This window comes from Garra rufa, chromosome 13, assembly GCF_049309525.1.
Source record: "Garra rufa chromosome 13, GarRuf1.0, whole genome shotgun sequence".
Lineage (NCBI taxonomy): Eukaryota > Metazoa > Chordata > Actinopteri > Cypriniformes > Cyprinidae > Garra > Garra rufa.
In genome coordinates this window covers 16,538,944-16,552,169 of record NC_133373.1, presented here as the reverse complement: position 1 = coordinate 16,552,169, position 13,226 = coordinate 16,538,944, and the positions used below count along the sequence as shown (strand labels likewise).

The window sequence follows — 13,226 nt, the reverse complement described above, 5'->3', positions numbered from 1 at the left end:
CACATGTACAAGTACAAGGCAGCGAAATGCAGTTTAGGTCTAACCAGGAGTGCAATAAGCAGCAAGTGCAGGATAAAGGTATAAGTTATAAGTGCACTTATAGGGAATATGTACAGGGAGAAACTATGGATAATATTTACAGATGAAGTACTGTGAGCATAATTTACAGATGATAATTAACTACAATTAGAATGTACAAATAGATGAACACAATATACAGGTTGCTATTAACTATAATATAAATTGCAGGTAGATACGAACATAATATACAGGTTACTGTTTACTGAAGCAGGAATTTACAAATTGACATGTATAGATATAGATTTATCACAAATTTACAGTATGTAAATGTGCAAAGGAAATGTGCATTTACAAATGGGTATGTACAGCGTAGTGCAATGAATATTAAGTAGTGCAATGGTAGTGGGGAGTGTGTGGGGGTGGGGGCCAAGGGTCAGTGGGGGTCAGAGTTCAATAAGGAGACAGCTCTGGGAAAGAAGCTGTTCCTCAGTCTGCTAGTTCTTGTCCTGTGGCATCTGAAACGCCTGCCAGAAGGCAGAAGAGAAAACAGTTTGTGGGCGGGACGCAGACAGTGCTTCTTCTGGATGTCCTCAATGGATGGAAGTGGAGTCCCTATGATGCGTTGGGCAGTTTTCACCACCCGCTGCAGTACCTTACGCTCCGCAACAGAGCAGCTTCCGTACCAGACTGTGACACAGTTCGTAAGGATGCTTTCTATCGTGCAGCGATAGAAGTTCACCAGGATAGCTGAGGACAGCTGGTTCTTCTTAAGTGTTCTCAAGAAGAACAGGCGCTGGTGAGCCTTCTTGACCAGGCTGGAGGTGTTGGTGGTCCAGGATAGATCCTCCGCAATGTGGGTCCCCAGGAACTTAAAGGATGAAACAGGCTCAACAGTCATCCCGTTGATGTGGATGGGTTCGTGTGAAACTCTTCTTCCCTTTCTGAAGTCCACAATGAGCTCCTTGGTCTTGGTGGTGTTAAGGAGCAGATTATTGTCTGTGCACCACGTGGCCAGATGCTGAATCTCCTCCCTGTACGCAGTCTCATCGTTGTTGCTGATGAGACCGATCACTGTAGTGTCGTCTGCAAACTTGATGATGGTGTTAGATCCATACACAGGCCTGCAGTCGTGGGTGAAGAGGGAGTAGAGAAAGGGGCTCAGCACACAGCCCTGTGGTACACCAGTGTTCAGTATGATGGTAGTGGAACAGATGTGGCCTGACCTAACATGCTGAGGTCTGTTGGTAAGAAAGTCCATAATCCAGTTACACAGTGAGGAGTTAATGTCCAGGTCTCTAAGTTTGGTGATTAACTTAGATGGTCTGACAGTGTTGAATGCTGAGCTGAAATCAACAAACAGCATTCGTGCATAAGTGTTTGTATTGTCCAGGTGTGTGAGTACAGAGTGCAGCGCTATGGAGACTGCATCATCTGTGCTCCTATTGCCACGGTAGGCAAACTGGTGTGGGTCCAGTGTGGATTGGAGAGAGTTCTTGAGGTGTGAGAGGACAAGCCGCTCGAAGCACTTCATAATGATGGGTGTGAGTGCTACAGGGCGGTAGTCGTTCAGGCATGTTGGGTTGGAGTGTTTCGGCACTGGCACAATGGAGGTGGATTTAAAACATGCTGGTACAGTTGCTTGGGCAAGGGACATGTTAAAAATGTCTGTGAATACCCCAGCGAGCTGCTCCGCACATGCCCTCAGTACGCGGCCAGGAATACCGTCTGGTCCAGCAGCCTTGCGTGCGTTGATCCGGCTCAGTGCAGTGTGTACGTCAGAGGCGTTTAGTGTGATGGGTGAGTGGTCGGTTGACAAAGTGAACTTGGTGGCAGTCTCTTTATTGTCTTTCTCAAAGCGATCATAAAAGTCATTAAGCTCATCCAGGAAGAAGACATTAGTGGCTGTGGGGGTGGAGTGGCTGGGTCTGTAATCGCTGATGGCCTGAATGCCCTGCCACATGTGTCGAGGGTCAGAGTTAGAAAAGTGCTCCTCTAGCTTAAGTTTGTAGCAGTGCTTGGCCTTTTTGATGCCCCTCTTCAGATTAGCCCTGGAAGTGCTGTAGGCCTGTGCATCACCTGATCTAAAGGCAGTGTTGCGTGCTTTCAACAGGAGACGCACCTCCTTGTTCATCCATGGCTTCTGATTTGGGTATGTGGTGATCTGTTTCTGGGTTGTAACGCTGTCGATGGTGGTGTTGATGTAATCCAGAACAGAGGAAGTGTATCTGTCAATGTCCGTGTGAGAGCCACAGGTGGCCTGAGAAGAAAACATACTCCAGTCAGTGTGCAGAAACCTGTCCTGAAGTGTGAAGTCTGCCCCCGCTGACCACTTTGATGGTCTTCACGTTTAAAATACATAACATACAAGTTTAAACAGAAATTACATTAAAGTTTACTTTAATTGACCATAAACGCTTATAAGTACATTTAACGGTATACTTTAAGCGTAAGACAATTTGCCCAAACATAGATGCATTTAGGTAGATGGGGGGCTCGTTTCCTTCAAAAACAAAAGTAATCCTCTGCTGCTTCAGCGGCTCAGATGTCGGGAGTAAAATGGCGACTGTTATGTTTATTATTACATCCAACAACAGAACACTTCAATCGCTTAGGAGATGTTCTTGGCTACACCTGCTCCGATATCGAAACAATGGTGGACAGTTTACAGCTCACTCAGGGCGGGTCAGTGATAAAAATCCGGTGTCAATCAACAATCGTGGGAAGGGCCTTGGTCTGTGTGACATCACACAGCCAAGAATCTGAGAATGGCTTGATCTGAGAAAGGGGTTATTATTTATGGGGATTAAAAAAACTGGGTGGATTTTTCAGTTTCAGTTCAAACAACATATAAAAGTAAATTTTGCATCCGATGAATTGCATATAATATGATATGATTTGTGAAGTATATTTTAATTATCTAATTTAATTATAAGTAATTACACCTAAGTTTGTTACTTTAGAGTATATTGTTTCCATAATAAGTACACTTTTTAAACAAAGAGACAAGGTATGCTCACATGTTTCCTTAATTAATGATAGCTGCTAATGTGGCATCTTGGTATTCCATAAAACTGTTGGATTTAGAGTGTAAACATCTGTAAGACAGCAGCTGGTTAATTTCTTATTCCAGTGATTCTGTGCTCAATATGCCGTCTGCTTTTTCATTTGAGACTTGTGTTTCATGTTTCTGTGACAGCTTTCCTTTGTTACATAACCAGTGCTTTTCCTGCAGGATCCAACAGGACTGGCTTTCTTAGTGCTCTCAAAGACAGCCCTGCTAGATATCCTTTCACTAAAGTGTGTGTGTGGGAAGAGGCTGTGCAATAGGAGTCTATTTCTGGTTTTCACACCTCTGGAACACAATTGCAGAAAAGCAGCCCACACTGACTTTCTCTACGTCTTCATTGCTATGCGTCTGTACCCTTCTCTTTTCAATGGAAAGAAATATGGTATTAAATACGGTCTGTGGGAAGTCTTTGCATATCTGGGATTGGCTTGAGGAGAAAAACACCGAGACACTAGAAAAGACCTTCTGTCTGTCTGCGCAAATATGCAAAAGAGTGATTTGTATTAGCAAAGGGACGTCTCGCTGTCGTGTTCATTAGTGAGACCGGCTTCCTGCTTACGGTCAATTATTAGCTTGTCATGCATCATTTATTGCTTCATGATAGACTTACTCCCATAAGCAAGCAAGTCAACACATGCTAGTGCCAGCAAAAACCAGCTTTGTAGGGTACAAATTGCAAATTGCTTTTCAAATCAGTATTTTTCATATAAAATATCTAAATGTGCTTTAAACAGTCTAAATTTAGTTGAGAAACAAAATTGCTTGAGACTTCTTTTCAGAAAATATATTTATATAAAAATAAATATATTTTTTTAGTTTGTTTTCAGTAGAAACCTTACTAAATTTTATTACAACTATGTTTGTTAAATTCGAGATTTATGCACTGAAAACAGGTGCACTACCGTTCAAATTTTTGGGGTCAGTACGTTTTTTTAATCAATATTAAATATTAAAATGAACATTAACTTGATCAGAAACCACAGTGAAGACATTCATATTGCTACAAAATATTTCTTAACGATCATATGCCACTAAAGACTGTAATAATAGCTGCTAAAAATTCAGCTTTGCCATCACAAGAATACGTTATCAGTTATTGTAATGTTATCATTTGTATTGTTTTAATTATGTTTTAATTTAATTTAAACATTTCACAATACTACTAATCAAATAAATGCAGCCTTGCTGAGCATAAGAGACTTTTTTAATAAGTTATAAAATAATTAAATGCATGTTTTTTTTTATTAAATAAACATTAAAACATTTGAATGACCTCAAAGTTTTAAATGGTAGTATAAATTAAAATCATTACGGATGCACCTTGATTAAAACCAGCGCTGTTTATTTTTGCACTGTTAGCACTTGCGGAAAAGCAGGCGCTCAACAGAATTTTGTCCATAAAACATCTGTGTACATTATTGATCATGGCAGCAGTGATTCATCAAATGACAAAGAAAAGCGCTCAACCGGGCACATATCCAGAAATTTGGTGTAGTCGAGCACACTTTCAGCATTTTAAGGATGTAATTCAAGTGTCTGGAATGCAGTGGTGAAATGATGCTGTACAGATCCAGTATTTCTAGTGTGCTTGAGTCCTCTGATGCGATTGAGTCCATATTCTGAAGCTGTCAGTCAGCTTTTATAATACTGTAAATGTATGTATGTATAAATGTCTATTTTCCTTAACGATTGTACTGTTCTGGAAGTGGTGGTGTGCTTTTTCTCTGTCTGGTCCATCGTGGGACTGTCAGGCTTTCATACCTACCTGATCAGCTCCAATCAGACCACCAATGAAGACGTGAGTACCTCTCTTTCACTCTCAATGCTTTATCTCAGTAATAATTAACTAATCTAACTAACATGCTTATGTGATAAAAATTGATGTTTTATAATAATACACCCATGACTGTATGTTACATTGATCATAATGACCTAACAGGAGATAAAATCATACAAACAGAGTCCAAAATTAACAACCTTCAAGCCGTAAATGCAGATCAGACTACCTTTGGCGCAGTGTAAGTGACATGAAACAATTCACATTGCATACTTTCAGAGTATATACTTTATGTTGTGTAGTATGGATGCTACATCCACTGTAAGGTTTTCGGTCACACTTTTTTAAAGGACCAATTCTCACTAACTAACTATTACCTATTACTTTACCTCAATAAACTGCTATTTGCTGCTTAATAATAGTTAAGGTAGTTTTTAAGTTTGGGTGTGGGGTCTGGTTAAGGTATTTAGAATACGGTCATGCAGAATAAGGCATTAATATGTGCTTTAAAGGGATAGTTCACCCAAAAATGAAAATTTGATGTTTATCTGCTTACCCCCAGGGCATCCAAGATGTAGGTGACTTTGTTTCTTTAGTAGAACACAAACAAAGATTTTTAACTCAAACTGTTGCAGTCTGTTAGGCATATAATGGCAGTGGATGGGCACCAAACCTTTAAAAGTAAAAAAAACAAAACAAACATGCATAGACAAATCCAAATTACACACCCTGCGGCTCGTGATGATACATTGATGTCCTAAGACACAAAACGATCGTTTTTTGTGAGAAACTGAACAGTATTTATATCATTTTTTACCTTTGATACACAGCAATGTCCATCTGTCCCATTTTTGGGTGAACTATCCCTTTGAAAGTACTAATAAACACCCAGTATGCTAGTAATATGCATGCTAATAAGCAACTAAGTAATAGTGACAATTGGTCCCTAAACTAAAGTGTTTCCAGGTTTACAGTAATAACAGTAATATTGTGAAATATTATTGCAATTTAAAATAACCATTGTGTATGTTAATATATTTTAAAAAGTCATTTCTTCATGTGACGGCAAAGTTAAATTATGAGCAGCCATTACTATATGATTCTTCAGAAATTTTTGATATGCTGATTTTGTTCTTAAAGGAGTAGTTCGCTTTCAGAACAAAAATTAACAGAAAATGTACTACTCACCCCCTTGTTATCCAAGATGTTCATGTCTGTCTTTCTTCAGTCGTAAAGAAATTATGTTTTTGAGGAAAACATTTCAGGATTTCTCTCCATATAATGGACTTCTATGGTGCCCCCGAGTTTGAACTTCCAAAATGCAGTCTAAATGCAACTTCAAAGGGCTGTAAATGATCCCAGCCGAGGAAGAAGGGTCTTATCTAGCGAAACGTTTGGTTATTTTCTAAAAACATTCACAATTTATATACTATTTAATCGCAAACGCTCTTCTTGCCTAGCTCTGTGTGAACTTTGTGTATTCCAGTTCATGACAGTTAGGGTATGTCGAAAAACCACCATCTCATTTTCTCCTGCAACTTCAAAATCGTCCTACATCACTGCAGAAGTACTGACCCAGTGTTTACAAACTGAAAGTGCAAATAAGATCAAACACACTTTACAAAAAAGGTAGAACAGCGATGTAGGGCGATTTTGAAGTTGCAGGAGAAAATGAGATGGGAGTTTTACGACATACCCTAACTGTCATGAGCCGGAATACACAGAATACACACAGAGCTAGAAAAGACAAGCATTAGAAGATAAAAAGTATATAAATTGTATTTATTTTTATTTTTTTTAGAAAATAACCGATCATTTTTTCCTGGCCTGTGATCGTTTAGAGCCCTTTGAAGCTGCATTTCGGAAGTTCAAATTTGGGGGCACCATAGAAGTCAATTATATGGAGAGAAATCCTGAAATGTTTTCCTCAAATAACATAATTTCTTTACGACTGAAGAAAGAAAGACATGAACGTCTTGGATTACAAGGGGGTGAGTACATTATTTTTAAATTTTTGTTTTAAAAGTGAACTACTCCTTTAAGAAACATTTATTATTTTTATCACAGTTTAAAACGCTTGTTCTATTGGAAATTGTGATTCAATTGAAGGTATGTGAAACCTTGGGATGTTTTTAAAATAATGGTGACTGAATATCTGTTATTAAAATATAGTATATAGAATATTGTTTGCTTTCAAAGGAACAAAAATATGTGTCTATGGGCATTGAGAAATATTTATGTACCAGTAAATGTCCTTAAATGACCCGACCGCAGGTTAATTTTGGACCCTGCATACAAAGTTTATTTAAATTTGTCCCTCTGGGTCTAAGACTGTGAGCCAAGATCAAAAGAGACAAGCCGTTACGGGGAAGACAATTAATGAGCACTTCAAAAGACTTGGTTTTGAAGATCAATGTGTTTGGATGTATTTCTCACCATAACGCCTAGCGGAAAGCAAAATATAATCAACCTAAAACTCTTTTCCATCTCCACCCTGGTTTATCACTGGGTTTATTAAGGCAGCCTGTCGTCTCTGTGTCTTCCTGTCTGCTCTGATGTTGGCAGCTTGTCCCTCTCAGCTACTGTAGTTCTCATGGTCACATCACTGTTTCAGATCAAAGGTTCATGGTCATCCAAACGAGGCAAAGGCAACTACAATCCCTACAGCTACGGAAACTTCATCACCAACTGCTGCGCTGCACTGTGTGGACCTCTACCACCGAGGTGAATAGAGCAACTCCTGCTATTTTAGGTTTTGTCCTTTTTGTTTTTGTCTTAATGTTCAATGTCTGTTCAAATAGAATATACTGCATTGTTGTATACTGCACAGTATGTACTATATACCGCCTACTACTTTTTTTTAAAGCATGTTATAAACCGTAATATTCTATTTTGTTGTTACCTATTGTTATTAATCTAAGGATTGGCAATATATAGCATATTATATTCAATATATTAATAAGTTAATAAGCAGTTACATCTTTAGCCAATCTTAAAGTGTTGTTATTCCTAAATTAACTTATTTTAAATCTTATAATATTTGATTAAAATTTAAAATAGCCTATAATTTTAAAATAGGTTGTTCTCTAAAAGTAACATTTTTAATACTTTTTTTTCACCCTTGTGCCATTTTGGAGAGTATCCACTGAACGCCAACAGCGTGTGCTGTTTTGTGTCAGCTGCGCCATGCGGATGTGTTTTCTGTTTATTTACGCTTTGATTTGAATTGAAACAACGTATCTGTGTGGTGCAGGTGACACAGAACAGCATACGCTGTTTGTGTTTAGTGGATACTCTCCAAACTGGCGCTAGGGTGATGTGGAGGACACAAATTGTTAAATAAAGTCGTTATTTTTGTTCCCTTTGCGTACAAAAAGTCTCCTTTTTATTTTTCCAAAGCTCGTAGTTTTGTAAAATTATGGTTGAACCCCTGATGTCACATGGATTATTTTACCGATCCCCTTGCTACGTTTCTGGACGTTGATCATGTTAATTATGGGAGGGCCAGAGAGCTGTCAGAATGCATCAAAATATCTTAATTTGTGCTCTGAAGACGAACAAGGCCTTTACGGGTTTTGGAATGACAAAATTTTCATTTTGGGGTGGAGTAACCCTTTAAGTCTTGATGATATTTTGGCTCAGATGTACCTCAGGCTCTTAAATGCAAATATGTTTTGCCAATTTCCAAAATAGCACACTTTTTCTCAACAAGCCTCATGATGTGTGATTTAAGGCACAGTTTAATCAAAAAAGAATCAGTCATCAGTTACTCACCCTCATGTTTTTAAAAACCTTAAGACTAACAAAGATATTTAAAATTTTCAGAGATTTCTGTTCCTTTCAACTATTAATCATTTAAGCCTTCAAGCTTTAAAATATTCATAATGACAATGTAATCCATATGAATCAATTGGTTTAATTTGTCTTCTGAGAAGTAACAATTGTTTTATGTTATACAGTGCATTCACAAAGTATTCATTCCCCCTCACTTTTTTCTAATTTATGTTGCAGTCTAATAATACAATTGTTTAAATTCATTTTTTTCCTCAATAATCTACACTCCGTACCTCATAATGACAAAGTGAAACACAACAGAAAAATTCTTGTTTAATTTTTTTGACCTATTAGAGTCAAAAGTTTTTACAGAGGGAATTTGGGGTATTTATGGCTCAGTGTAGAAGAAAAAACTCATTAAAAAAAAAAAAAAACAGCATTTAAAAATATGGATTGTAATTGAAATATATTGACACAAATAGATAAAGTGCTATAAAAGAAACACTTAACAGTGTTTTTTGGATGTTTTCTTTCCACTAGTCTGAAAAAACACTTGAAAAATGAAAAACCAAAAAGTCCAAAATCTCAAACTTGATAGGTGCATGAAAAAACAGCGTTTTTGTCTGCAGTGTCTCCCCTTATAAAAGAAAAAATCGAAACATCACATTTACATAAGTATTCAGACCCTTTACTTAGTACTTAGTACTTGTTGGATATGAAGCAACAAGCTTTGCACACCTGGATTGGAATTTCTACCATTCTTCTTTCCAGGTCTCTCCAGAGATGTTTGATAAGTCAGGACTCAAGTCAGGACTCTGGCTGGGCCACTGTAGGACATTCACAGAGTTGTCCTGTTGTCCTCATTGTCATGTTGAAAAGTGAACCTTCAGCCAAGTCTGGTTCTGAATGCTCTGGACTGGGTTTTCATTAAGGCTATCTCAATATTTTGGTGCATTGAGCTTTTCTTCTACTCTGCTGAGTCCCTCAGTCCCTGCCGCTGAAAAGCACCCCTACAGCATGAGGCTGCTACCAGCACGCTTTACTTTTGGGATGGTACTTTGCAGGTGATGAACAGAGCTGGTTTCCTTTAAACATGATACTTAGAACTGAGGTTCATCATGCCAGAGAATCTTGTTTCTCAGAGTCTGAGGGTCCTTTAGGTGCTGTTTTGCAAATTCCAAGTGTGTTTTCATGTGTCTTCACTGAGGAGAGGATTGAGTTTGGCCACAGCACCATAAAGCTCAGATCGGTAGATGGTTACAGTGATGTTTGTCCTTTTGTAGGTTTCTTCCATCTGCATCATGGAGCTCAACTAGAGTGACCATCAGGTTTTTGGTCACCAGTCTAGACAAGGCCCTTCTCCATCACTTGCTCAGTTTGGCTGGGCGACCAGCTCTTGTAATAGTCCTGGTTGTGCCAAACATCTTCCATTTGAGAATTATGGAAGCCATTGTGTTCTTGTGAACCTTCAGTGCAGCAGAAATTTTTGTCTCTGAGCTCTGCAGGCAGTTCCTTTGACTTCATGGCTTGGTTCTTGCTCTGATTTGCACTGTCAGCTGTGAGGCCTTTTATAGAGCAGTGTGTGCCTTTCCAAATCATGTCCAATCAATTTAATTTACCACAGATGGACTCCAATCGAGGTGTAGAAACATCTCAGCAAAAATCAAGAGAAATGGGAGGCACCTGAGCTAAATTTCAAATGTTGATGCAAAGGGTCGGAATACTTACGTAAATGTGATATTTCAGTTTTTTCTTTTTAATAAATTTAAAAATTCTGTTTTACTTTGTCATTTTGAAGTACGGAGTGTAGAATAATGTAATATCAGGTCTGAATACTTTATGAATGCACTGTATGTGCATTGATCAATGTCAATATGAATGAAAGCCTAAATTAAATCTGTTTTTTTTTTTCTCTCCATATATAAACATTGATCAACGCACATATATATAGGGAACATGTGCTTGCTGGACATTTCAAATGAATAAATTACTTCTACAATAGCTTTATTAACTCTCTGAAGCTTGAACGTTTTGGTGAAATGAACTTTCATCTGAGAAACCGAAATCTTTCAGGTTTCATTAAAATATTGTAATCTGCGTTTTGAAGATATATTAAAATCTAATGGGTTTGGAATGATATAAGAGTGAGTAAATAGTTTGAGGGGTGAACTTTTCCTTTCATGTCCTGAGCAGAAAAATGAAATATGTTAAACACACTTAAGTTTATTACCTAATTTAAGCAAATAATCTCATATAGTCTGCTCTTGCAGTATGTTATCTGGGTATTATATGCATACAGAAAAGTATTCTAACCCTACAATAAAATAGTAGTATGCTTTTCTGAACATTGGGATTCCCTCTCTTGCCCTCTGTTTGCCCAACAAAGCTTTGTCCTTTACATCAGCGGTTCCCAATTCCAGTCCTCGCGACCCACCGCTCTGCACATTTTGTGTGTTTCACGCATCGCTTCCGACGTTTGTTCTATTCCAACGTTACTGCCCTTCGAAGTGGACATCACATGATATTCTGCCATTATTCATTAGTTCGAAGCGAGCGTATGTGTTCCATTTGAAGGTCATTAAAGCGTGCGAGACGTAAATTTAAAATGCATTTATTTACAGATGCACTTATGTCACACTTCTCTAGTAAGTTTCATCTGTGTGTGAAGACGCTGCATGCGGTAACGTAGCGCAAATATGTGAATGAATGTTTCGAAGTATAGTAAACAGATTTCCCCCGCTTAGGGAGCAGGGAGCAGGGAGCAATGAACACTTTGCAGGGACCATGTCAATCGGATCGCAGTTCCTGCACGGACCTCACTTCTAATGAGCTGGTTATCTGAATCAGGTGTGTTAACTAAGAGAGACATGCAAAATGTGCAGAGCGGTGGGGCGCGAGGACTGGAATTGGGAACCGCTGCTTTACATCATTCATATCTCTGAATCAGACAATTTAATTGCAGTCAACAGAACAAGCCCATTTCAAATAAGATATTCATCAGCTTCCTCAGAAAATCATTATCCAGGCACGTTATCAGCCAAGGGATCTGTGCTGATCTTGTAAAAAGATTGGTGACCTCAGCAGGTTTCTCACTCATTCATTTAAATCTAAGAGGCAAAAACCAATCAGCATTCTCACTCCAGGAAGTGCGAATATCTTAGATAACCGAGGAACGTTCCTGAATTGGTTCAGATGGTGCGTGAGGAGGCTTGCTGACGTCAAAACCTGCTCACACACCCACACAAGAGTTCCGCACGCCATTAATGAGTTTCTCATGGAGCCAGGAACACAAAGCAGAAGTGGGCACAGCATCACTGGCTGCCATCTGCTCTGTGTGTGGGCATGTTGAGTTGGAGGAGCACTCCGTGCGCACACACTCTCACACGCACGGATCCTCTTTTCTCCGCCTCCCTCACCCACGTTCCCTGACTCATCCACTTCCTTTCTCTTTGCAGCTTGATTGACAGGAGAGGTTTTGTCCAACCAGACACCCCGCAGCCTGCGGCCCAGACAAACGGCACCAGCGCCTGCCCCTCCAATCAAGTCCAGAGTCACATGGTAAGACGGCCGTACTCTGACCTCTCAGTGAGTGAGTGTGTGTGTGTCCAGTCTGCTTTACTTGAGCCATTATAATGAAGCCATTTATGTTCAAACCACTTCAAGGTTTCAGCAAAACTGTAAACAGTGATTTGAAATATATAGTGGAGTCCAAAAGTCTGTGACCACACTTAAAATCTGGATTATAAAGTTTTGGACAAAATTCCCCGACTGAATTCTGCTGTCGATAAAGGGGGTCACGCTAAAAATACATATTTATTTTTCAACTAATGAAAAAGGTACACTACTTTTCATATGTTTGGGATTGGTACGATTTTTTTTTTTATGTTTTTGAATGAAGTCTCTTAATTTCATGCAAGGAGTATAATACAGTTAAATATAAAAATTATTACAATTGAAAATAATTTTCTATTTTATTACATTTTAAAATCTAATTTAAAACTAAATTAAAAGTCCACTTTATGGAGATAATTCCTGAAAAAAAAAAAAAACGTAATTTCTTTAAGACTGAAGAAAGAAAGACAAGAACATCTTGGAAGTGAACTAATCCTTTAAAGTTGAAAATTGTTGTGCTGCTTATTTTATTTATTTGTTGTTATTACTATTATTTTATTTATTTTATTTGTATAATCTGTGATTCTTTGATGCTTAGAACATTCAAATGATCAGTATTTATTTGCAATATATAATTTTTTTCTTTACAGTCTTTGGTGTCACTTATAATCAATTTAATGCATCCTTGCTGATTTTTTTTAAATTGGTTTCTAATTTTTAAATTTTAAGTGGTACTATAATAACAATAATAAAACAATAATAATTTATAATTGGTAACTTTTTCTAAATTCTAACATTTTCACTTTTTTTCACCTGTGTTGTTGGCACAGATGTGATCAGTAATGTAATTCTCTCATCCGTCAGACATACATTGACAGCAGCATTTATGTGATTTGGGAGTTGATGTGGGCTGGTGTGAACAGATCGGCTCTCATGAATACTGATGCTCGCTGTCTGGATTTAGTTTCATCAGCT

The 13,226-nt window shown here is 38.2% G+C and overlaps 1 protein-coding gene across 1 annotated transcript in view; it reads left to right on the top strand.

The window, feature by feature from the left end:
• The window catches only part of zdhhc14 (zDHHC palmitoyltransferase 14), a 36,834-nt gene that overhangs the window by 17,237 nt on the left and 6,371 nt on the right, over nucleotides 1–13,226 (top strand). Inside the window, exons 5-8 of the mRNA XM_073852713.1 lie at nucleotides 3,254–3,302; nucleotides 4,784–4,886; nucleotides 7,480–7,589; nucleotides 12,095–12,197. Of these exons, the coding sequence (XP_073708814.1) occupies nucleotides 3,254–3,302; nucleotides 4,784–4,886; nucleotides 7,480–7,589; nucleotides 12,095–12,197 (365 nt within the window). The remainder of the gene's footprint in view (nucleotides 1–3,253; nucleotides 3,303–4,783; nucleotides 4,887–7,479; nucleotides 7,590–12,094; nucleotides 12,198–13,226) is intronic.